At 42.5% G+C, this 27,168-nt stretch overlaps 1 protein-coding gene across 7 annotated transcripts in view; it reads left to right on the top strand.

Annotated features, from left to right (window-relative positions):
• The window catches only part of GABRB2 (gamma-aminobutyric acid type A receptor subunit beta2), a 114,446-nt gene that overhangs the window by 38,468 nt on the left and 48,810 nt on the right, over nt 1-27,168 (top strand). For all 7 annotated transcript variants that reach the window (XM_081899158.1, XM_081899160.1, XM_081899156.1 and 4 more), the window contains exon 6: nt 18,074-18,156. In XM_081899158.1, the coding sequence (XP_081755284.1) occupies nt 18,074-18,156 (83 nt within the window). The remainder of the gene's footprint in view (nt 1-18,073; nt 18,157-27,168) is intronic.

Genomic DNA, 27,168 nt, shown 5'->3' with positions numbered 1-27,168 from the left:
TAATAATTTTTATTTATACCCCGCCCTCCCCAGCCAAGGCTGGGCTCAGAGCGGCTTACAAGCAATAATAAAAACAAGTTGAATGATTACAACTTAAAAACAAAATTAAAATACAACATTAAAATATTGAAACATTAAAATATTAAAATGTAGTCTCATCGCAGGAGAAGGAAAAGAAAAAAGAAAGAGAGGGAAGGAATCAAATTGGCTCCAAGCCAAAGGCCAGGCGGAACAACTCTGTCTTACAGGCCCTGCGGAAAGAAATCAGATCCTGCAGGGCCCTGGTCTCATGAGGCAGAGCGTTCCACCAGGCCAGAGTTGAAAAGGCCCTGGTGAGGGCAGGAAAGGTAACCCTCCCCTCACCTGCTATTTTCTATTTCAGAACTCTGACTGGGAACAATGTGGCATTGAGGGGTCATACAAAAGATGGGAAACAGCTCAGCATTTCCACCCAGATGCTGCTTGTTCCCTAAAAATCCTTTACTGCAGAGAAACAACAGCCTGGATTCCCAGACTGTTGTTTGCTGCAGAATGCTTAGTTCTGTCATAAAATGCGCTAATTTAAAACTCTCAAACTTTACTGCCTAAATACAAAAACTTGTCCCCTTGGAGAAAAGAAAGAAAGATGCCCACTTCTGTGTGATGTGAACTGTTTCAGAAGAGCAAGCTTACTCTTTCTTCCATGGTGTTATGGCATGTTATTAATGATGATTCAACATTTGACACCCATGAAGTTTTTTGGAAACTAAGCTTCTGTGGGCATTATATGGTTTGTCTTATAGAGTTTGAAGAAGAAGAAAACCAGGAATCTATTTTCTAACCCACCTTTTCAAAGGCAGCAGGAGGCAAATATGTGTGATCAAGGAGGAGGGATGACTAACTTTATGCAAGAACATTAGAGAACTGATTGCTACTTTATTGGACAATTAGTGTCTCCTGAAACTTAACTTCAAAACCAGATTGCATCCTGGTAGGATTCCATATTTGGGAGAAAATCATAACACTTAGGCTCCAATTGCAAACACAGTTGCTTGAGAATTAGGGTACTTCCATATGGGGGCTTAATAATGCAAATGTCTTGTTGGCCACAGGACTTCCTCTCTTTTTAAACTTACTTAATTTATTTCTTATAAAGTGTAAGTGTGGGGGTGGAATATGGGCTGGCATTCTTGTACCAACAATGTTGTATGGATACCGCAAAAAAAGAAAAAGAAAAAAGTCATGCGTGAGGAGCACCCATCCCACAAGAAACACCTGTCTTGAAGCATTCCAAGTCCCATTAAACGCAGCAGGTCTGACAGCGAAGAAAGCAAGCTTAAAATTCTGCTCTTAGTATTTATACCGGGAGGAATTAAACTGGGAGGAAATTGCTATAGCAATTATTCTGCAAAGCAGAAGCTTTTCAGCTTGCTGGGTACAACAATCCCACCTCTACCCCCCTCCTCTGCTGTCCCTTGTGCTGTTATGGGGCTTCTCACAACACCCACAAGTCAATTGCAATGGGGGGTGAGGAGGGGAACCATTTGTGCTAGCAGAAGTCCTTGTGTAAGCTTCTGCTACCAATGTCCTTCTATTTGAAAAGCTCAAAGACCACATTATATATTTATGATTATGCCAAGCGTGGAATGGGAAGATCAGCTTGAGTTTTTAATCATCTGCCCAACTATACCAGCTCTGTCTACAAAGAGACAAAACCTGGAGAAGTCTTATTGCAGATTTCTCCTTGGCAGGGAGTCTAACTGAAGCTTAGAGGCAGTCCAAAGACTCCCAATATGGATGAAAGTCACAAAAGGCTTTGCTTTGAGGCTAACCAATTGAAGCCCCTTTGCAAGATAGTCTTGTTGTTCTAATGTTAGTTACAAAAGGCCACTGGGAGCAAACGGGTCGGATGGGTAATTAGCCATATAGCTACAGTATCAATTTTCTGTATTTGTATTTTTTCTTTAATTTTCCTGAGAAAGTTGAAATGGCTTCCTTTCCCCAGTATTTTGCAACATGCCCATACAAGTATAGCATAATATATTGGAATGTTGGGACACCAGTTTCTTTGACTTTGCTGGAATGTGCCATCTGTATGAACAGATGGGAAATATGCTACAGGGCCAGAGGGAGATGTCAAAAAATCAAACCAGAAGGAAAAGAACTACATCCACTTTTTAAAAAAACACACATTAAAACAGAATAGATGCTAGAATTGCCTGATTGTGGCACTAGCCATTAGAAACTGTTGTTTGCAAAACAATTTATGTTCTCAGGGTTTGTAATAGGCATAACCTTATAGCACTCCGGTTGTGGCCTTCCTATACCTTGAAAGAATAAGGTTGCAATCCTGTATATACTGTGTTTAGTCTCAGCCCCATTGAACTCAGTCAGTCTAACTTCTGAGTAGACGTGTGGGATTACACTGCAAATGTATGAACACTCATTCTTCTCCTATGAGCTATGGAAAATCTGATTTAGCATTTCTGCACAGCAGGGGGAAGAAAAGAGGGTGCACTGGAGTAGATTGAGGGAGGCTTTTGATCTGGTTACCCCAACGGACCCCTGGATGAGGGGGGTTAAGTACACTACCCCTTGGGTTTGAGTACTTGTTCTCCCTCCTACTTGAGACCAAAGGAAGAGAAAATGAAAAAAAAAAAACCAAAAACACCAAGCACGTTGTGTTCCTGTGCTATGAGAGAGGTAGAAATGCTTCTCTTCACTTTCACCATGCCATGCAAAATTTTGTACACTTCTATCCTGTTGCCTTTGACTTGCCTCTTCTCTGAATTAAAAAGCCCCAAGTTATGTAGCCTTTCTTCAAAGGGCAGTTTCTCCTTCCCCTCGATCATTTTCTGAACCTTTTCCAACTCAGCAATATCCTTTCTGAGGTGGGGCGACCAAAACCATACACACTAGTCCAAATGTGGTTGCACCACAGATTTGTATAATAGCATTGTGACATTGGCAGTTTTGCTTTCAATTCCTTTCCTAATGATCCCTAGCACAGAATTTGCCTTTTATTCCTTCTCTCAGCTTCCTGCTGTTTAACTAGTTCCTGCTCCACAAGATAACCTCTCCTTTTATTCCATGACTGCTAAGCTTACTTAGGAGTCTTTGGCAAGGTATTTTGTGGACAGCTTTGTGAAACGCTTAAGTATATTATCTCCATGCATTAGGGTGGCTAAAGAAAGGCAGCTGGTAGGGAAAAGTGCTGGTAGGGAAGGGCAGGCGATGAAGAGCCTTAGTGGGCAGCTTGTGCAAAAGCATCAGCAGGTGGAAGGGCAGTGAAGGTGTTGCCTGCTGGAGGGCTTAGAGTCAGTGTACGCTCACAAGCACTATTGAAAATAGTATTTTTAAGCTAGGGGTGTGTGTGTGTGAAAGAGAGAGAGAGAGAGAGAGAGAGAGAGAGAGAGAGAGAGAGAGAGAGAGAGAGAGAGAGAGAGAGAAGTGTGGTTGTATGGGTGTAGGGTGGTATATAAATTCAATAATGTTGTAGTAGCTATATGAACCCTGCCTGCGCACATAAGAGACAGGATTGGGAAGGGTAATTGCATTGCATTGCTGTTTTGTATCTCTAAAATAGGTCAGTGTTTTCTAGATTCTTAATTCCTTGAATGTTTCTTTTTAAAATTCTACTCCTTTGTAATTCTTTTTTTAAAAAATATAAGCTTACATTCAAAACTTAAGACAATGATAAATATTAACTTCTAACGTAAAACACAAATCCATAAAAACAGCAGTAGCCCTACAACAATAAATATGATGTAGGTCAGGGGCTGCAGCTTTATTGACCCTTAAAAGCCTGAGTGTGGCTTGCTTACTTGAATTATCTGCTCAGCATGTAAGTGACTTTTGTTTGTATTCTGGATTCTGTCATGATCTTGAGGGTTTAGTACTATATGTGCTTAGTGGCAGAAGACTTGTGGCTCCAAGACTTAAATAAACAGCATTTTCTGTGGGCTCCGCCCCCCAGGTGGATGCAGGGACTATACCTGTCACTGTCCTCTGTATCATGACTTGGCAGCTCTCATGCTCCTGTCTTTGGGTTTATTTTATTTCTTTCATTTTGCTGTGATGTCTCACTTTGGGGTTTGTTGACAGTAAAACTGTGAGCAGAAGGCTTCTCGGCATTCTGCACTTTATTTGCGACTGAGGGACTGGAGGACAATGTGACTGAATTTTTCCATAGGGAAGAGAAATTCTCCAACAGTTTTTCACAGTTGGGAATCATCATGAGCAGTGGCAGTAGCACAGCTTTATTATTCTTCCCCAATTTTTTCTTTTCTTTTGCTGCTTCTGCAGTAGCTGTGGTGTTGACGGCTGGCCTCTGTTTTGTATTCTCCGCAGTTTCCCAGACCTAGGGATGAACTTAAGATTGCACTCAAGCAATTGTTCTGTCAGGGCAAGCATTTTGGCTAGCCCAACAAAATGATCCCCTTCCCCTGCCTGCCTGCTGTTTGTCTGGGAGTTTTCCTGAACCCCCCCCCCCCAGCCAACTTTGAAGCAGGGAGGAGGGAAACTCCAGTCTGCAAGCAGGAGCCTTTGTGCAGGGCTTCTAGGGATGAATATCATCCTGCCCAAAGTGACATACCTCCCAAGCGCCCCAGGAAAAAAAGGTCCTATTTCCCCCACACACAGTGGCCATTTTGGGTGCTGTCATCTCTCATGCTGTGCTCTTGCACCAAATAAGCACTTTTATCAAAGCCATGCAAGATCTCCCTCCCCCCACTTTTGGGGGTGAGAGCAAGGGGTATGGGTCACATGACTCACCCGGGAGTATGTCCCAGAAGACACATGGTCCCGGTTTGGGGCTTGAAAACGTTGGACAGAATGTAGTGTTATTCTGAGGCAATGTAGAAGGAAATGGTGGCTGCCACAAAAAATAATGGGATGGCTCAGAGAAAATTTTGCACATGGCCTTTTTCTTAGGGGATGGGGGGATGGAATCTTTTGGAAAATTCGAGCTTGATTGAAAAAGTTGGATGAGGAATGGAATTCTATAAACATGGCCACCTGGTAGGATTAGCTAGTCAAATAGTTAAGAGGGTAGAAGGGATGGTTGGATGGAAAGTTAAGGTTGCTAAAAGAGGGGGGTGCATACTGTGGATAGAGTGGGGTACGATGAAACCTCTCGGTTAAGAGGGAAATAATTGTATATATGTTTCTAATTTTAGAGAGGCATTCATATTTCTTTAGTTAAGTAGCAAGGTGGGGGAACTGGCCAGGTTTCAAAAGAGTGGAGCGTTTGGTTTCCTTTTGGGTTTTATTGTTAGAATTTCAATGAGCTGTGCACTCAGCTGAAAAGCTATAAATGTTCCTATTCAGTTATATGGTGTGTGGATTTCTTGGAAGCAGATTGTTCTGCAATTTCAAAATGGGATAGCATTAAAATATAAATAATTGAACTACAAAATTACACTTAATGATGTGTATGGAAAAATAGGAATACTTCTGTGTTGAGGCTTTTGTACCCTTACTTATTTTTTAAATAAAATAATAATAAAGTGGGAATGAGATTAACTGCATACACATAACCATTTTTTAAAAACAAGAGCTAAAGCTTCCATTCACTCCAGGTTGGGAACCACATTAGCACAGCTTAGAAAGTCCTTACGTCATGTAGCCAGTGCCACAGAACATTCTCTCACAAAGTCAATTCAGAAAATAGAGGATTTAGTCAGCGCTGTAGGCTTCTTTTGATAAGCTCTATCCTTTAAAAATGATCTTCTTCTTGGATTCTTTCATTGCATCATTATCTCCCCAGTGTCTCAATATACTATCCCCATGTATATTCCAAGCAGCCATTTCTGTATTTGGAGCTTGGAGTTAGTTTTATCAATGCATAAGTAGTCAGTCAGTCAGTCAGTCAAGTTTATTGCTTATAGCCAAAGGCTGCTGCAATGTATACAATGTCATTCAATAAAATGTATACTAGTTTGATACAAAAACTTAAAACATTGACATTGTCAAAACATGATTTAATCTGCACAAAACTGTAGAAACTCCTTAATATATAAATTGAAACATTAGACAATAAAATTTATAAGCTAAAATAGTAGTATTAAATAATACAAGAGACAATTATGTACAAAGTTTAGTGAGAAAGATGCAGCATGGTGTAGATGGGGTAAAAAAAAAATCATCTCCTTTACAGTTGATAGCTGTCTTGGGTATATAATTTTTTCTAATTTCCCTGGCGGCAGTTGCAAAAAGTGCTACATGCCAGGTCACATGCTTATCAATGTCTGCGAGGAGATAAAGAATCATGTCAGAAGGATTCTGGCCAGGGGACCTTGTCATTATAGGTGTAAAAAACCATTCTCTTGCTTCATTATATAAGGGGCAACGTAAGATATAATGCGTAAGGTCCTCTAATTCAGGGCATCCCCTAATACAAACACGTTCATTTACTGGTATGCCTCTATGTCTCCCATCTCTATAGGCAGAGTTTATTGTATTTAATTGTAACTCTGTAAAAGTTTTCCGGAGTTGTACAAAAGTCAATTCATTGAAGTAAAACGAATGTTCATGGGCCTCTCTAAGTTTAAAATACAATGGGGAGAATGTAGATAGGTACATGAAGTTTAAGTCGTTTTTAGTAGCCATTGCCCTTATGGTCCATTTAAAAATATTTTTCTGAGAATGTAGGGAAAGTTCTTTCAGCCCAGATCCCTGAGAGGTCATATTTGCCCATCAGTTGGGCTGCATGATAAACCCAGATTTTAAGGGGTAATCCATTTGCGAGCTCAATCAGGCATTTTTTTGGTAACCTAGTGTTGTCCATCTGTTGAACTCTGAACCAGTAGCAGAGGATTCTTTTATCTATTTGGCTCTCTATGCTCAACATACAAGTTTCCAGCCTACCATGGCGGACATTGCACATCTTTGGGTAGGCCAATGCATAAGTAAGAAAACGAAAAATAGGAACTTCAGCTTGCTACTTTAAACTTGCATTTATTGATGTTTGGTGTACTGTGGTTTTTAAGAAAGCACAGTTTACAAAACTATTTCATAGGAGTGCTTTCTTAAAAACCACAGTACACCAAACATCAATGCATGTACAAAGATCACTTAAGAACCATGCAATTCCACCTTTTCCAGTGGCAGCATTTTGGAGCAATCTCTAAAGGGCACAGAGGACAGTGCTTTCCTACAGCCATTCAAGTTGTATGTTGCTAATTTTAGTGAGGCATTAGGATTTCTTTGGTTAAGAGGCAAGTATTTGGGTAAGCAGGACATTTTTTCACCAGAACTCACTGGAACTCAGTTCTGGCACCTCTCAGGTGGACACCATTGCCATTATAAGAGAACAAAGGAGGCATTCATTGTGAGGTCCAGCACCTCTTTTTCTAGAAAAAATAGCACTGTGGGTTAGAATTTATTTGGGTAAGAGCTGAGGTAGGCACTATCTGTTTTCCCAGTCTGGGTTCATGTCCCTTTCTGTCCAAGCAGAATTGCAAGTTTTCCAGCTCTCCAAGACTCAGATTTGGCAGCCTAGAATCTCTGTTGCCATTCTCAACCCTTCAGGCATTATTTATCACATAGTATACCCCTCTTCTTGATTTGATGGAGGTGTCCCTGGATTAGCTACATTGTTTTGAATTTGAAACTGTATTCAGGATGCTGCTGCAGTTTTCCACCTCTGTCATCCTGTTCTCTACAATCTATTTAAAATAAAGAAATCCAATTGGCTTTGTATTATTCCTAACGTGGCCCATTTTATGGCCTCTTCTTAAGATGGTCTGTCCCAGAATGAACTGCACATTCCTGCCAACATGTATAAGTCATTGTAATTTTTTAAATAAATATATATTTTTTCATAAATAGTGTTCAAATCCCTACTCCCCAACACTTTTCTCAGCAATTATTTTTACTATGAACAAATGTGATAGAAAGATTACACGTACAGCCACAAAATATGCAGGAAATTGAAATGTTAGGAATGTCCCCACGCTTAAGATGCCATTATTTTTTTCGACCATCTTTCTTTCTCTGCCTTAAAAAATAAGGGTTTCCACCCCACAAAATTGCATTAGTTATGTTAAATGTTCTGTTTGCAATTTTTGTATATTTATTTGCTAACGGAGTGAGAGATTTCATCTGTCTCATCTGTTCACTTCTTGCCTGTTTAACCTCATTTAATTTCCTCTAAGCTTCATCTGTTCATCTGATTTTCAATACAATCTAAATCTGTCATCTACAAGATTGCTGGGACAATGTGCAGTGTCCTAGCGGTAAGGAAGATAGAAAGAACTATGGAATGGATAGTGGACAGAGGAGGCACTTTCCAATTCAAGTGAAAGTATTAGAAGTTTTTTTTATGGACTCCAGTACTGAATTGAGCAGTGGGGGGAAATTAAAGTAAGATTAGAATGTTATTAAATTAATGGTAGTGATGCTTTAAGGAGGGTAATGTATACTAAGTGATTTCCACATCAAGGTGCTATCCTTATCAAAACAGACTTAAAAAAATATTAAAGAGAGATGTAGTGGCAGCTGTTTAATAAGATCTCGAACCAATAAAATGCATTTTGTACGGGGGGGGGGGGGTTCTGTAGAATTTTTGTCTACTTGATCACTTTAATCTGCAGAACTTGCACTTCTACAAATGTTGTTCAGTGTCCATTCTGTGCTTCCCTATAGCGTGGCAACACCTGTATTTTGGAACTTCCTGAAGGCATCACATTATTTTAGGTTTCTGAAAAGATCTTTTGGCAGGCCTATTCAGACATGTTTTATTGTGTTTCATTTTTTTTAGATTTCTAAACAGTTTTAAAATGTGTGTGTGTGTGAGAGAGAGAGAGAGAGAGAGTGAGTGTGTGCGCACACACACACACACACACACACATTGTGCTTTTATTACAGATATGTTTGTTGCCCTGGCTCCTTTGGGAAGGAGGGCAGGATATAAATTTGATACATGGGTAGTGTCAGGGAACTGCCATCTAAAGCGCCGGGGGCGCAAAGGCTCACTGAGGTTGAGAGAGGATTAGCAGCGGAAGAGGGAACCAGTAGAGGGCGAGCAAGAACTCCAAGGGAAAGTGAGTCGGAGGGATGGCTCAGAGACGCTTCCAGCGAAAACAGTGGGGAGGTCTCAGGACCTCCTATAGGGACACCCACACCTCGCCGGAAACTGTCACGCCGAGAGGCCAGACGACGTGTTTCCGTTAAAGAGCTTTTATGTTGGAAACGATTCCGAAAGCAGCCACTTTCGGATTCTACTAGTGATTGACGCAGCCATGCTGGAGGGGCTCCGTCACAGGCAGAGGTTTGAAAACCTGATCAAACTCTGAGGGACTTGCATTTTACGCACAAGCAGCTCATCGTCCCATCACAGCAATCCGAAAGTCACCGAAAGCCAGCTTGTGCAGGGAGAAGCATCATGAGCAACCCAGCCGGAACCGGAGGAGCAGGAGCAGCTGGAGGGGGTCCAAGCCTGGAAGAAAGGTACAGGGCGTTGGAGATCCAGTTGGCGCTGCAAACGGCGAGGCTTGAGGAGAGGAGGGCTCAGGATGCAGAAAAGGGAAAGGAGAAAACCACCCCGCTCGCCAGAAAGGTGCCAGGATTGGTGCAGAAATTCGGGGGGGATCCCAGGAACTATCATGCCTTTAGAACAGAGATGCAATACGCTCTAAACTTGCAGTTTGATGACTTCCCCGACGAGGAATCGCGAGTGGCTTTTGTGATTGGCCATCTCGAATCCGGGGCGAAGGATTGGGTTAGACCCCTGATGGCAGCGAATAATGAGATCCTAAAGGACACGAGGAAGTTTTTTCGTGCCATGGACCTGATGTTTTCCAGCGATATTGAGCAGGGGGTGGTGCGAAGGCAGTTAATGGCTTGCCAGCAAGGAAGCAGATCTGTCCGTGAGTACTGGACTGAGTTTACTATGCTGATTCATAAATTGGGGTGGGACCTATCGGCGGAGCCCATCCAAATGCTTTTCGAAGAGGGGCTTTCTTCAACCGTCAAAGATGAGCTTTCCCGGGGGCCCAGGGCGGAGTCTATGGATCAGTTAACCAAATCTGCGCTGTGCATAGGAGCGCGCCAGGAGGCGAGGGCTTTGGAAAAGCGGGAAGGGAAAGGAGACCGTTGGAGGGAGTTCCGCATTCCAGACATTCCAGAGCCACCTTTCCCGCCGGCAGAGCCGATGGAAGTTGGAACAGCGCGGGCGCGCGCAGTTTCAAATCCCAGTGAAGGGCGGAAGAAGGAGGGAAGGAGCGCCAAGAGATGTTATCTCTGCCAACAGCCAGGGCACTTTGCCAGAGTCTGCCCACAAAGAAAGGAATGGCAAGGGATGGCAGGAGCTGTTGGGGGAAAGGAAGAGGAAGGCAAGGAGCAAGTAAAAGCCAACGCCTGGCTGCCACCGTCGGGGCACAGCAGCCAGGCCAAAGAGCAGTGAAAGTGCCCATGCCGGAACCTCCCAGACCCGCTTTAGTGATAGAGGTGTTACTAGAACTGCCAAACGGACACCCACTAAAGATCAAGGCGCTTTTGGATTCAGGCAGCTCCTGTAATTTCATGAGTAAGGAGTTTGCAGCTGAGCACCAGATACAGACCATCCCTTTAAGTAACCCCTTGCAGGTGACTACGATTGACGGCAGAGAGCTGTTGGGGGGAGAAGTTAGCCAACAGACTGTCCCGATGATAATGAGGGTGGCAAGGCACACCGAACAGATAGCGTTTAATGTGGCCATCCTGGGAGGAGCGCCCATCATTTTGGGGATGAGCTGGCTGGCGCTACACGATCCGCTAGTGGGCTGGCATCAGAGGGTGGTCTCCTTTGGGTCAGCGCATTGCCTAGAACACTGCAAGGAGGGGAAGGTTTCGGGAGGAGACAGAGTCACCCTAGCCGGGATGGAAGTAATGGACAAAGGGAAGGTGCCCCCGCAATACGCAGATCTGAGCAACGTATTCAGCGAAAGGGAAGCAGACAAACTGCCACCGCATAGACCCTTTGACTGTCAAATCAACCTACTCCCTGGGGCCCAACTCCCAGTGGGCAAGCTGTACGCCATGTCAGACAGGGAGATGCAGGAGCTGAGGGAGTTCATTGACAAAAACCTGAAGCGAGGTTTCATCAGAGAGTCCCGAGCGGTGGGGGGCAGCCCAGTGTTTTTTGTGGACAAAAAGAACACGGACAAACCGAGACTGGTGTGTGACTTTAGGGCCCTCAATGCAGTGTCGGAGCCCCTGGCTTTCCCTATGCCCCGAATTGATGACATTTTGACCAGAGTAAGGAAGGGAAAGATTTTTACAAAGCTGGACCTGCGGGGGGCGTACAATCTGATACGCATAAGGAAGGGAGATGAATGGAAGACCACCATGTTTACCCCTTTGGGAGCCTTTGAATACCTCGTTATGCCCTTCGGTCTACAAGGGGGCTCCGCGTGTTTTCAAGCTTTTATAAACCACGTTCTGGGACCTTTGCTCTACAAGAATTGTGTGGCCTTTTTAGACGACGTGTTGGTGTATTCGGAAGATGAGGAACAGCATGTGAGGGACGTTCGAGAAGTGTTGGGCAGGCTGCAAGCCAACCAGCTGTGGGTGAAACTGGAGAAGTGCCAGTTTCATACCAAGGAGGTGGAATTCCTGGGGTACCGCTTGTCAGACAAGGGATTGGCCATGGATCCAGGCAAGGTCCAAGCGGTACTGGAATGGAAGACACCGAAGACCAAGAAGGACGTGCAAAGATTCTTGGGGTTTGGGAACTTTTATCGGAAGTTCATCAAGAACTTTGCCCACTTGACGGCGCCCATCACCGACTGCCTCAGCAGCAAGAAGAAATTTGTTTGGACGGTAGAGGCGGATCGAGCCTTTGAAGAACTGAAAAGGGCTTTCGCCTCGGAAGAACAACTTCTGCATGTGGATTTACGAAAACCCATGAGAGTGGAAACCGATGCATCCGACCGGGCGGTAGGGGCGGTCCTTCTTCAACCGGGGAGGAGTGCGTCGGAGTGGAGACCGTGTGCCTTCTTCTCGCGGAAGCTGAATAAATCCGAGAGGAATTACACGGTGTATGACAGGGAACTACTTGCCATTCACGAAGCATTCCGGAGGTGGAGACATTTATTAATTGGGGCACAACACAAGGTGCAAGTGTGCACCGACCACAAGAATTTAGAGTATTGGAGAACAGCTCGAGTGCTCAACCAACGACAAGTGAGATGGGCACAGGAATTCTCCAAATTCAACTTTGAAATTTGTTATGTGCCAGGCCCAGAAAACGTCAGGGCGGACGCGCTCTCACGCAAACCAGAGTATTGGGAAGGGGAGGGGGTGATCGAAGAGAGACATGTCATCCCTGAGGACCGCTGGGTGTGTGGGGCGGCGCTGGTGGGGCAACGAGAACTGGTAGAGGAAACGGAAAATGATGAATATGCCCAGGATAAGCTCAGAGGTCTCAGGGGGGAGGGCGAGAGCCCCGGAGGTTTTGAGGAAAGAAATGGGGCATTGTATTACAAAGGGGCACTGTATATACCCGAAGGTGAATTGAGGGGGAGAGTACTCAAGCAGTTGCATGATAGCCCCACGGCGGGACATTTTGGACAACACAAGACCATGTGGTTGGTTACCAGGGAATTTTGGTGGCCTAAGGTGAGGGAAGATGTAAGGGAGTATGTAAGAGGGTGTGACCAATGTCAGCGAGCCAAAGGGGAAAGAAGGGCGCCGGCAGGGTTATTAGAACCATTACCCACACCAGAACGGCCTTGGGAAGCGATATCAATAGATTTTATGACGGATCTGCCAAAGTCCAAGGGGAAAACAGCCATCATGGTAGTAGTAGACCTGTTAACTAAGATGTGCCACTTTGTAGCATGCTCACATGCAGTCACAGCGGAAGAAACAGCGAAGTTGTTTGTAGAACACATCTTTAGGTTGCACGGGGCTCCCTTGAGGGTGATCTCAGATCGCGGCAAACAATTTACTTCCAGGTTCTGGAGGAAGCTCATGAGCTTGCTGCACGTGGAAGTCAATTTTTCAACTGCCCGGCACCCTGAGACCAACGGGCAGGCGGAAAGAGCAAATGGCATTCTTCAACAATATCTGAGGTGTTATGTCAATGACAGAGAGAACGATTGGGTCGAAAAGTTGGCGTTGGCAGAATTTGCCTACAATAATGCGGAGAATGTGTCCACAGGGATGAGTCCCTTTTTGGCTAATTACGGGTGTCACCCCAGGGCATTTCCAGGGGAAGGAGGGGAGAGATGGAGCGTCCCAGCGGCTGAACATTTTGTAGAAGAGATGGAAGCGATCCATCATCAGCTCCAGCTCAACTTAGAAAGGGCTAAGGCACAATATAAGAAGCAGGCAGACAAGAACAGAAGGGAAGGTGAAACCATAAGGGTGGGGGATCAAGTGTGGTTGTCAACCCAAGGGTTGCTGTTCAAAGGGGGTTGTAAGAAATTGAGGCCCAGAAGATTGGGACCCTTTGAGGTCATTCAGCAGGTCAACCCGGTAGCTTTCAAACTCCGATTACCCAACCACATGAAATTGCACCCAGTGTTCCACAGGTCGTTACTGTCACCATACAGGGGGGGACGTGAAGGGGAGTACGTCAGGGGACCAGCCTTGGAAGAGAGGGAACGCCGCAACCATGTAGCGGAAATCCTCGATTCCAGGTGGAAGGGAAATCAGGTGGAGTATTTGGTGGCGTGGGAAGGGGAACCGGAGTCAGAAAACACCTGGGTGAATGCAGAGGAAGTCAATGACGAGGTTTTAACAGAAACGTTCCACCAAAGGTTCCCGAGGAAACCTCAGCCGATAGCAAGGTTTAGGAGGGAGTATTTCGGCACCACCGATGAGGAAGAGGAAATGGAAGGGTTCGCGGAGTCGGAGTTGGAAGAGGGAGTGGACTCCGATGACGAAGATTACCGAGAGAGTAGGAACAGCAACAAGTGGAGGGAAGTGTTCGCGACGTCGGAAGACGAAGGAGGTTCTTTCAGGGGTTTTACCTCCTCACCGCCAGTAGGGGAGGAGACGGGAGGGGGTGAAGGGGGCCCTGGAGGGGAGGTGGATGTCAGGGAACTGCCATCTAAAGCGCCGGGGGCGCAAAGGCTCACTGAGGTTGAGAGAGGAGTAGCAGTGGAAGAGGGAACCAGTAGAGGGCGAGCAAGAACTCCAAGGGAAAGTGAGTCGGAGGGATGGCTCAGAGACGCTTCCAGCGAAAACAGTGGGGAGGTCTCAGGACCTCCTATAGGGACACCCACACCTCGCCGGAAACTGTCACGCCGAGAGGCCAGACGACGTGTTTCCGTTAAAGAGCTTTTATGTTGGAAACGATTCCGAAAGCAGCCACTTTCGGATTCTACTAGTGATTGACGCAGCCATGCTGGAGGGGCTCCGTCACAGGCAGAGGTTTGAAAACCTGATCAAACTCTGAGGGACTTGCATTTTACGCACAAGCAGCTCATCGTCCCATCACAGGTAGGTAGGTAGGTAACTAATGTGCTGGCCCAAACAGTTAGTCCTAATCTCACATAGCTCTTTGTGTAGGAAAAGAAGAAGCATGCACATCACTCAGATTTATTCAGCCATTTCTTTAAACATATGAGCTGTCTCCTAGTCTAGCTACATTTTTCTGGTTTTGACATAGGGCCATCAACTCCTACACCAGACACATCTAATGACCCCATAACTATAGCTGTATTTGTTATTAAAATCACTCAAGTGATAGACTGTATTCTTAACTCAATTATGTGTCTGTTTCTCAGCTTTCCTCTGTGTTATGGCCAAATGCTCTGTTTGTACTGTGGCTTCTGTGAGTTATAGAATCATAGAATCACAGCAATCCTCCTACATAGACTACAAATTGTGATTCTGCAGCTGTCTAGCTTAGAAGACCTTTTGTTTCAATGACTGGAGTCACAGTGAAATATGCCAGTCACCTGAGTGCTTATTGTGAGGTTAAAGAGTTTAAGCTTGAACCTGATGATGAAGTGACCACTTAGATGCTGGTTTGTGCTGTATTTATGTAGCAGGACAGACTGCAGAGGGCATACAATTTTTGCATTAGCCAAAATGTCTTTAGGTTTCAATTTCATTTTTATTTTATTTGTAAGACACACAAAAAAGAGGGCCATGAAAGTTTGGAAGTAATAATAATAATAATAATAATAATAATAATAATAATAATAGTGCTTATTATTTATACCCCATCTGGCTGGGTTTCCCCGGCCACTCTGGGTGACTTACAGCATATATAAGACATTAAAAACTTTCTGATACAGCCCTGCCTAGTTTTTTATTTAAAAAAATAAAGTCACTTATTTAATAAATTCTATGAACAAATTGTACTGAGGAGCACCATTTGCTGGCAGGGTGCTTAAAATAGCAGTAATCTAATTTGATGGATGAATAAAACGATCCCATCTAACATTTATTTCTTTGAGATTAAAGTCGATAATAGTTGTATGTAGGCCAATACAATCTAGCAGAAAGAGATAGTAAAAGTGGATGTGAGCATTAAAAATGCAGAAGGCTGATGAAACAAGGCACAAGGTGAAGAAGAAGTTTGCATACACACCATATATTTAGAGCACACGGCTTCCCCTTAAGAATCCTGTAAACGTAGTTTGTTGAGGGTGCCGGGAATCGTAGCAGTGTGAGGGGTGAACTACAGTTCCTACAGTTCTTAAGAGGTGGACACAGGCAGCTACAAGCAATGCCCTATTCTATAGTTTAAGCTGAGATAAACAGACTAGCTCAACAGTGAACATCATGGCTGAGTAGAGATTTGAACTTGGGTATCCCCAGTTTGATTCTATATGTAGAGTGCAATGATGCTGTATTACACCACATCAGTGCTGGCCCAAGACATTTTGGCACCTGAGGCAGACTCCAAAATGGCGTCCCTCCTCCCTGCCAGGGAAGAAGGGATCAGGGAAGATCTACATCAGGAACAAGGCAAAGGGAAAGAAAGATTGACGTTGGGGTCTGTTGCCCCAAGTAGACTCTGCTGCCTGAGGTGGTCGCCTCACTGTGCCTCATAGACCCTGCTCCACTTGGGTGTTCATAGAGCAGGCAAGGACAGTATATTGGATTTCTGGTATCACATGATTCTCATGGTCAATAAGATTCTGATCATTGCTGTGAACATCTGAGCTTGCACACTGTAATTCCCTTCTCCAACCATGAACCTAGAGATATGGTGTGAAACATCATATCAACATCCCTTTTTTGCTTTATTTCATCCATGGGCACAAGCTCTTTCATTCACCTGGATTGAAAAAGTCCAGAAGCAAAACAAAGCAAAGCAGAAGAATAGCAGATTGTGGCAGTATTTTTTTCCACCCCACAAGCTAGACCAAGTACTTTCAAGTCCCAAATCTGTTGAAAAGTTCACATGTTGGGGAGCGGGGATTATGTCACTATAATTCAAGGTTTCTTAAAATGCCCCATTTCATCTTAATGCCCAAGTAGAAGGGAAGCTTTGAATTTATTTTATTTTTTCCACAAGGGACCTGGAAACAGAATTATCCTGAATTTCACAACAGGCAGCAAATTAAAAGAAAAGAAGAAAATACTGTTGCTAAAAGCCATAACCATTTTTCTTCAAAGCTGATCTCTCCGTGCAGGAGAGAAATTAATCACAAGGCAGTTTTGTCCTCAGATTTCCATATATTATAACTGGGTCTGCTGCCAGCCTTTCCAACTGTCACAAAGCAGGCATGCTTCCAAGAAGCAGAAGTGAACATTGGGCAGAGCTACAAGTGCACAGCTTTTGTAACCATTTCAGACACGAGAGTCACCAGAGCTTAGTCATTGCACATGGGAGACTTCTGATAAGGGTTTTAATAAAAGTATGAAATCAGGTGCAGAAAATTATTTTATACTGAAGATTGCTAATGAGGAACTCAAATCTGTCCTCTGATTGCATATCTGTTTTCTGCTGGGTGCGGTGGGTAGGAAACTAGGAACTTTAAATACTTACCTTACTCTACATATTTTGTGGACAAGTTTTCTCAGAAAATTTTCTCAGAATGTTTGCCATAAGTTTATATACTCTTTTGTGTGGAAGTGGGGAAGCCAACACCCTATTAGGTATGAGTAAGGAAAGCTGTGTTTGTGAAGAAAAATACAATTATTAGAATTTTCTATTAAAATTCAAAACCTCAGACCAAGCTGTAGTCTTTAAGGAAAGGGAAAGGGGGGTGGGAAAGGTAGTAGACCCATGGCTTCTGTGAGAGATAAAAGGGCAGAAAAGGGTAATTTCTCTATAGATTTGGTTGGCTGTGGTGTTTCAGCACCAAAGGGCTACACAACTTCATGATGGGTTTCACAGAAGAGTTACTCCTCTCACTACTCCTTTCCCTTTCCCTGGCAGAACTAGCAAGAAATATTAGTCACGGACAGTTCTGCATCTTTCCAGCAGACTGCAGGATACATGAGACATCATGCTCTTCTGAGATGGTGCTGTACAAAAAGCTCTGTCTCAATGTACGTCGTTCTTTGTCCCAGTATGTGAGAGGAACTGGTTCCAGAAAACTTGCTTGTTGGGTTTTTAATTCATCTGAGATTCATAAGCCTAAAGAGTGATTCACACAACCACAAGTTGTGTGACCATTTTTTGGGATGGTGGCCCGTTGTGGTGATGTTCTATAATTACCTGCACTTAGCAGGGACTATTTTTCATCCAAACTTCCTTCCCAGACCATACCTCTCACTTACCATACTGCATTCCCTCCCCAAGTGCTTTTGCCAGGCTAGAATGTGTCATTTAACTGTGATGATGCCTTTTGTTTACCTGGACTGAGGATAGAAGGGTGTGTTTGCGTCTATGTAGAAACCTATTTCTTTTTCATAGCTATTGTGCAAAGGTAAGGTAAGTGCTCCTCCCACTTTTTGCCTGTGGGCCACCCACCATTGGCTTATGACCACTGGAAGTGAAATCCTGACTAAAAAAGACTAATGCCTCATAAAGCAATATAAATGGCATTCAGCTTGTTCTAAAACCAGGGAGAAATATTGATTGTTTGCTTGCAAATATGGCTTGTTTTCTTGACTTTTCTTGGACCTTGAGAATCTGCCTGTATTTCAAGCAGATTGAACAAAATCCACAAAACTAGCTTTTGTATGTGCTTTTTCCTAGAATTACAACAACAGCTGCATGTATGATGGATCTACGAAGATACCCCCTGGATGAACAGAACTGCACACTGGAGATAGAGAGCTGTAAGTACATTATTTTTATTTTTTGTAAATTCTACTTACTCAAACTGATTCAGACGTTTAATGTTTCCCCCTGCACCCACATGCTACTAACCTAGTTGTCTGTGTGTCGGATGACATTTAGCTCCTTGTAAACACACAAAACAAATTTAGCTCTCCAGATGGATTAGTAATTTGGGGCACAAGGATTAGAGGAACTTATTTTGTGTGTTTGATGGACAATTTTCAGCTTTAAAAGTCTCACTCAAATGTCTTTTGGAGTTCATGCGAGGAGCATGAGGATTACTATCAATTCCTTATCCTTTTCTGCTGCTGAACAGGATTGCTATTTGTTTCAGGTTTTTTTAAATGAAGGGTTTAGATTGGTCACTGAAGTAGATGGTGTATGTACCACTGTAATTAGGCTTCCCAGTGCAAACGTGATTGCTTTATCATGTGTATTTACTTCAATTATTATTTCCTGCCTCTTTGTACTGATTCATAGTGTTTATATTGCAAATTCTGCATTTTCTGCACAAGAACATAAAACATGAATGATAAATTTATAAGTAAGCATTGTGTGCAGCAAGTTAGTTGACATATTCAGTTGATTAGGTATGCTTGTTGAAGCACTCATGCAGGAGGATAAGGTGCTGGAGAGGAACTGGGATGGATTCTATTTCAGTTTGCATTTAAATGTAATCTTACATGATCTGCACTTTTTGAAACAATAAGCAAAGTGAAATACGGCCACCCTTCAAAATTGACATTTCACATACAAAATGGCATAAAAACACATATTTTAATGAAAATCACAAACACAAATGTTTGTATAAGGCAAAATTGCGCACAATACAGAAATGTGTATATTAGGAGAAAGTAGCATATAATGCTGGTGTGTGTGTGTGTGTGTGTGTGTGTGTGTGTGTGTGTGTATTTCAGAATCTCTCAGTTTCTCATTTTTCCAATCAATAGGTGATATCAATCACCCATTGATTGGAAAAATGAGAAACTGAGAGATTCTGAAATTGACAGATTCAAGCATCCCTAGTGCTGGGTGACCTTAAAGGTAGGTGGGTGGGTGGGTGCTGTTTAGGCCTTAATACAAAGCTGACTGTTTATGCCCATCCACTATTGCTTGAATTTCAACCCTTCCTTCTGCATTCTAAGCACTCCTTTGTGGTTTGTTAATGAGCTGTGGTATCATGGTTCCGTGTGGCACTGAATTGATGAGTCCCTCCATTATTATTATTTTTAATTGGTCAAATGATGCTGAATCCTGCCATGAAACTAAACATTGATGTTTAACCTACCCAATGCATTTTTCAGTATTTTACTTGTAATATTTAAGGATAATTAATAATTGCTGCCTTTGCTTATTGAGTATACATGTATGATTAATTATGTGTGTGTGATATATAACTAGCAATGGTGCATTGTTAGCAAACAGAGAAAAACGAAACCATTGAATTATATTAGTGGAAACTGTGGCCCAGATTCATATAACCTGGTGAACTACCAGAAGCCAACCCAAGGGCTCCCATTAATGCAATGGGACTTCCCTCCTCTCTCCTCTCCCTGTGTGTCTCCTCCTCTAATCCACTTTGGAGGATCAGAAGATTCCCCCAGACCAGTGTGCAGGGAGGAGAAGAGGGTGCTTGTTCCATCTGGTAAGCAAAAACGCAGGAGCTGATAGAACGATCAAAATAGCATGATGTTGAATTCCTCCCTGTGACCTGGATTTCTCAATATTCTGCGGTTGTTTCCAGTTCAGCAATAATGACCCAGAATTAGTAACAGCAACATGAAATACTATGGGAAGGCAAATTTTCCTTCCACTTATATCTGTCTGAGAAAGTACTAGCACAATTTATAAGACATATTGCCAGCTTTGTGCTTTTTTATATAGTATCAGCAGGATGGAATGCCTTACATTTCATTTAGTTTGGTGCAAAGTATATGTGTGTAAAGGGAGTGCAATATTTTCCGTGTAGGTGAATTAGGTCATAAGGCAGCCCTAAAATTGCTTTCTGCAAAGCACATTTAGGATATATGAAAAACAACTGAAACGGCACTTGAAGGTACAAAAATGGCACTACAACACAGAAGAAAGAAATTAAGTAAATTCTACAATTAGTTAGAGAGAAAGTATAGATGTCTATTATTCCTGTAGTTTATTCCAGGGTCACACCTGGGAAGAAGTGTGTGGGCAGGTATATGGATGAATGGATTGGCTGGGTAGGTGTAGAACAAGCCATTTATTTAAATAAAAATTAGTGCCAGTTGCTTATAACATTATTGGCATACTAGAACAAGGTAATCTGAAGGTGGGATCAGAATTCACAGCATTGGAAAATGTTTAAATTAAGGAAAAGCAAGAGTGCTTATGCACATTTGTCCTTGCTTTTAGATCCTTCAGATTGCTGGCTTAGATATACAGCAGAAATGAAATTTGCACATAATGGTAAGCCAGGTTTGCTGGCTTATCATCATTTATTCTGCATGAGTAGCATGTTTCTATTACATCCAAACCCAGAGCATGGCTTACTGCTTCATAACAAGCCAGGATCTTTAGCCTGCCTCTTGTTGATTAATGTATCCTGACATTAAAAGGTAAAGGGACCCCTGACTGTTAGGTCCAGTCGCGAACAACTCTGGGGTTGTGGTGCTCATCTCGCTTTAGTGGCCGAGGGAGCCGGCGTACAGCTTCCGGGTCATGTGGCCAGCATGACTAAGCCGCATCTGGCAAACTAGAGCAGCGCACAGAAATGCCGTTTACCTTCCCGCCAGAGCGGTACCTATTTATCTATTTGCACTTTGACATGCTTTTGAACTGCTAGGTTGGCAGGAGCAGGAACTGAGCAACGGGAGCTCACCCCATTGTGGGGTTTCAAACTGCCGGCCTTCCCATCGGCAAGTCCTAGGCTCTGTGGTTTAGACCACAGCACCACCCGCGTTAGGGAACAACAAATCAGCCTCCCAGTGACATAACACTTCCTGGGATGCAGCTGGATGGTGCTGTCACCAACCCAGAGCTCCCTCAACCTTGCCACTACCTTGCCCATCCCCAACCTGCAGGGCTGCTCCACTACCCTCCCCACCATCTTCTGCTGCTGAGCATTTTTGGGGGCTTCTTACAAATCTTCCTAGTCCCTGGGTGCCCTTATCCATTGTTTCCTCCTTTCCTCCACAGCAGCCTTGCACCAATTCCTGCCAAATGGATTGGTTTCGTTTTCATCCTCCTTTCACATAAGGAGGACCCAGTTTATACCAACTGCTTCCTCCATCTTAATTTCACTCCCTGTACTATCCCAGGAACAATTTTTCTGGAAGGGGTGTAAGTGGGTTGAGGACAGTGGAAGAGGGAAAACCTGTTTACATGAATGTTGTTGTTGTTTTAATATCCCTGGTTCCCATGCCTTCAGGCTCCCAGTCTTCTCTGCACTCTTGCCTATGTCCTTCACCACTTTTCTTTTCAATATTATATAACTCAGTCCTGACTGCAGAGCCTTGGGACATGTTCTCCCAGAAAAATAGAATTGTAGTGCAATGTATTGGTCTTTCCCTCCTTTTTTATTTTATTAAGTGGACAAAATCTATTTCTACGTTATCCGTCAATTCAAACTTTTCCCTTTCCACCAACTCCCCCCCCCCTGTGTTCCAATATTAGCTGGGTGTTAACAAATGAGCCTCTGTGCCAGAGGCAAACAGATGTTTTCCTGCAGTTCACAGAACACCGGTTTCTCTCATTAAATGTATAAATAAAGAAACCCAGGAATTGCTGGATACTGGTTTTCAGATGACACCATCCATATGTAAAAGCTATGGTGTGTAGCTTGCAGATACAACCAGAAAATTATTTAAGATGATTTTGGAAACGTTCAGCTAATCATGTCCCACTCATACCGTTGATTTCAATGATGTGATGATGATTTTGAGGATAACAGTTTATTTCTTCTTCCTGTTTGTCACAATGCTGTGATCTATGTAATGAAGAGTTCTGTCTCAGAGTCATCTTTGTCTCATCCCCATTATAGTACTTAATTAAAGCACCATTAATCCTCTATATTCTTTACAACCACCATGTTATTTCTTCATGAGGGACACACATCTTTGCAGAAGCCCCTTACCCACTTTGGTGTGTGTCTTTCTGTTTTCTTGTAAGGCCAATAGGATTTTTCTGGAATATTTTGACATTTCAGAATTGCGATACTCAACTTTAATTCCCCTTTGGGTGAGTTATGGCTACTGCATTGTTCAGAATTACCACAAAGTTTTAAATGGTTTGCTTATTTTTGCTTGTACTCTATTTCCTAGGATTCTTTTACACACACACACACCCCGCACACATACTACTTTTGTGCAATATGACTGTTTGCAGTCAAGAAATACCTGCTGTGATAAGTGACGTTTTCCTTTTAAAAAAAAGGCTTCCCACCATTTAAACGTAGGAACTGCATATCACAAGGAAAATTGGTCAGATATTATTTGTTTATTTTCAGCATCCTTTAATCTCTCTGTGGTAAAGACTTGCCATGGAGACAGCAGGGTGCATTTTTTAAAGTGTATTGAGGAAATTGTGCCGCAGTTCTTTTTGCAAGGGGCGTGTTCACACGGCGTGGTTTTCTTTCTCCATAATTTCCAAACTACCCTGACGCAAGCTAGTAGCCTTCACTTGTTAGTGACCTTGTTAGTTCATTCTAAGATATGGTGTCACACAGGCACATGCCTTGGCCAGCAGCTCTGGACTGTGGCAGTTCTACATTTCAGACTTGTCATCCATTTCATTAACCCTTGTAGGATTAACTTCCATGACACAGCCCCACAATTTCACAGACTACTCAACCTGTATTGTGCGTTTGCTGAAACTGGACTAGGGGTAGAATTTTTATTCTCTCCCTCTTTTTCTGTCACTTTAAAAAAGAAATGTATTATCAAACCATAGGTGGCCATGAAAGAATAAGACAGTTGTAACAGGTACTATGCAGCTTACACACAGTTATAAGCCTGTCAGCTTCATTGGCTCCTGTCAGCTTCTATTGCTCACAAAGTTACTCTGCTCACAAAGTATCCTAGATAAGGTGTAAGGGTGTGTTGCTGTTTGTTTGTTTTAAAAATGGCAGATCATTCTCGGAAGTTATAACAATGTATTTTTAGCAACAGAAAAACCAGCATAACAACAACAACAAAATTCAACTACTAACATTTTAAAGCACTTTTACCTTCTGGAAACATGGGATTAGGCCATTTTTTGCTTTCTGCCATAGATTATGTGCTTTACTTTAGGGTGCACAGCACACTAAAAATGGTCTCAACACAATCTTTAAAATCAGTTACGCTAGGTTATTTTCAGGGGTTTAGGTTTAGTTTATCTTGGTATTAGTCATTCCTTAGTTATTCAGCATGGTCTTGAGTTCTGTTGTCTCCTCGCCTGGTACAGTAGGGTATTTTTCAGGGGTGCACATCTGCTCCCACAACAAATGTAAATAGTCATCATGTATTTTAGTCACACCCTGACTCTCAGGCCCAGTATGGTTTGCTCTGAGAGGGCTACAGTTTCTTTGTCCCTGCTCTAAAGGACGGCAAATCATGATGGAGCCAATAATTATTTACCAGAAAAGTAATCCGAAATCACAATCCAAGGGGAACAACAGGTCAGTTGCCAGGATTTGAGTAAGGAAGTCAAAACAGCAGCTGAAACGTTAAAGAAAGGAACAAACTGGGCTGGAGAAAGCAGCTAAATATGAAAACTTAAAGCTAGATGTGATGGAGCACAGCACAGAGAGGTATGAGGACAGAATAAATTCAAGCAATAGCTGAAAAGTGACCTAGATAAAAAAAAGCCTAAAGTCAGCAGATAAGGTCTATCCACCCCCCACCCCCCATAAAAGAAGAGAGATTGGAACCATAATGGAAAATTCACTAAAAGGAATAAGAACGTTTTTTGTTTGTTAACAAATGGAGTATTACTTGTATGTGGTTGTTGCTTCATTTATAATATTTATACTCATGTCTAGTAAAAGAGGGACGTGGGTGGCGCTGTGGGTTAAACCACAGAGCCTAGGGCCTGCCAATCAGAAGGTCGGCGGTTCGAATCCCCACAACGAGGTGAGCTCCCGTTGCTCGGTCCCTGCTCCTGCCAACCTAGCAGTTCGAAAGCACATCAAAGTGCAAGTAGATAAATAGGTACCGCTCCGGCGGGAAGGTAAACAGCGTTTCCATGCGCTGCTCTGGTTCACCAGAAGCGGCTTAGTCATGCTGGTCACATGACCTGGAAGCTGTACGCCGGCTGCCTCGGCCAATAAAGCGCAATGAGCGCCGCAACCCCAGAGTCGGTCACGACTGGACCTAATGGTCAGGGGTCCCTTGACCTTTACCTAGTAAAAGAAGATGTATACATTATTTGTTGTATAAGATTGTCAATAAAGTAATAAATAAATAAATAAATAAATAAATAAATAAATAAATAAATGGCCAACTAGAGACCCCCTGATCATCCAGATAGAGTATCTCACTATGAGAAAAGGCTAAACTAGTGTTTGTTTGTTTGTTTGTTTGGTTGGTTGGTTGGTTGGTTGGGTGGCTAGAATAGGAACAAGATAACTAGGGGAGGAGGAAGCATGACAGAAACGTACCAGATTAGCAACCATATAGGTAGTGAATAAAGAGAAACTATTTTTGTCATAATGCTAGACCTTCATTATACAATGGAACTGATTGTATGTTCAGAACGATTAAAAGAACATATTTATATAATACATGTACTGTGCACTGAATTTAGTCCTGGCATTTTAAACAAAATTAGGCAAATCCATGAAGGGCTAGCCTTTCAATGGGTGATTGTCATGACAGCTAAAAGTAGAATCTGTATGTTCACATGCCACATACCTTTTATTAACAAAACTAATTTCAAACTTGTGTTTAATATACTGACTTTTTCTGAAGCTGGCAAGCATAATTTCCCAGATTAGACAAAATGGGAACCATGATTGATTGGACACTTCCTGGTTTGATTGCTCACAATTGTGAAGGAAGAAGCAAATGCACGGCCACATATGCACACTAAAAGGCTAATTTGTTTCACAGTTTATAATAGCCACAGAAATGATGATAATAAACAGCGCACTAAATAGTTTTGACTAGATACATTTTCAAATAAAACAAATAGCTTTCATTGAAAAAAATAAATTTGAGAATAATAAAATTAATTTGTGGCACATAGAGAGCAAATGTGCATGGATAAATTCTCTGAATGGCAGTTGCCCTGGGAAGTACCTTTTCCTCTAGCAGTTGAACATGAAAGAGATTTTGAATCAACGGCTAAGGTCCCCCCCCCCCCATTTTCTTATAGCACACATAAGATTACATGCAATCTCATTTCGTTTAAAGGTTTTCTTGACAGATCCCTTCTTTTTACAGCTTTCTGCACACTCAAGGGGACTGCAGAAAAATGTTTTTCAAATGCTTTCCTTGTGTTGAAGAATACTTCCTGTTCTGCTAGAAATAGATATCCTTGTTCAGTAAAAACAGACCCTTGGCTATCCTTTCCAAGGTATTGAACAAGCTTAAATAAGAGGTGTTTCAAACGTGTGGTGGTTGTCGCAATTCTGTCATAAGACTGCACCACCTCAGAATGCATATAGGAGAATGGCCGTGGTTCTGCTAAGGATGTTTGGCATTTCCACACTGAGGGAGCCTGTAAGGGAAGGAGGGGCATGTCTTCAAAAAATGGTGGTTTCTCTGATGTGCATTCTAACTTGCTCCAGTGGCATGAAAAGACTATATACAATGTGAGCATTTTAACATGTTCAGAAAGTAGCTTTTCAAAGCGCAGTTTGTACTGGAATTCAGATCACAAAGTACAAAACGTGCATATTGTGATTCTTCTTCATTGCAAAGAGTTATTTCAATTAGGTTTATACATATCTGACTTGCATAACATTGTCTGCAAATATGTTGTGTTTACATATATGTACTAAAGTACTACTACTACTACTAATAATAATAATAATAATAGTAATAATACTGTCAATCCACATCTGGAATACTGTGTCCAATTCTGGGCACCACAATTTAAGAAGGATGTTGACAAGCTGGAACGTGTGCAGAGGAGAGCAACCAAGATGGAAGCTGGGTATGTTTAGCTTGGAAAACAGGAGAATGAGAGGAGATGTGATTCCTGCTTTGCAGGGGGTTGGACTAGATGACCCTTGGGTCCCTTCCAACTCTATGATTCCATCATTCTATAATATCCCTGCCTTTTCCTAAACCAGGATTCAAGGTGGCTTACAGAGTAATTAGAAACATCTAAATAAAAGTACAGTATGAAGCATAAAAAGCCATTCTTCAGTGGAAAAAGTTTTGTTACTGCTGTTCAGTTTTATCCTTCCTTGTCTTTTGAAATGTTTTTGTTTTGTTTGATTTAAAACAAAATTGCAATCTTATAACACTTACCTAGGAATAAGTTTCAGTAGGCTCACTGGGTCTTACTTTTGAGTGTAATCCTATACATGCCTACTCAGAAGAAAGTGTCAATGGGATTAGTGGGGCTTGCTCCAGGAAAGTAGGGGTATTGATTTCTGTCCTATTGATTTCTGGTTAAAATGTGATACTTTAGATCTGCTGTGCAACACTCATGAATGCCAAATTTCTGTTATTGCTTGTAGACATATATAGATACGTAATGTGTTATCTTGCTGCTCTGTAAGACATTTTACAAAACAATACCCATGTTTGCATTTTGAAGAACAGAAGCATGTGGAGTTCTGTTCATTTTTCACTGTGTGAAACCGTGGAGAGAGTTAATTGTAGCCTTTGTTTCATTTGTCAAATAACTCTTCACCGAAGGTACTAGGGTCTACTCTGAACGTATCCATAAGATCAAAAATTTACTAATGTTCCTGACAGCAGTTCTTGACATTGTGTATGTTCATTGCTGTTCATTATCTTCTCTAAATATCTAGCAAATGACATCTGCTTTTAAGAAAAAGTGAGGAAGTGTAATTAGTGTGCCTTGGATAAAATATCAAACAGCAA

The sequence above is a fragment of the Podarcis melisellensis genome (genome assembly GCF_964234715.1).
Source record: "Podarcis melisellensis genome assembly, chromosome: 2".
Taxonomy (NCBI): Eukaryota; Metazoa; Chordata; class Lepidosauria; order Squamata; family Lacertidae; genus Podarcis; species Podarcis melisellensis.
Note: the sequence above shows the minus strand (reverse complement) of the source record. Positions and strands in the feature narration are given on the sequence as shown.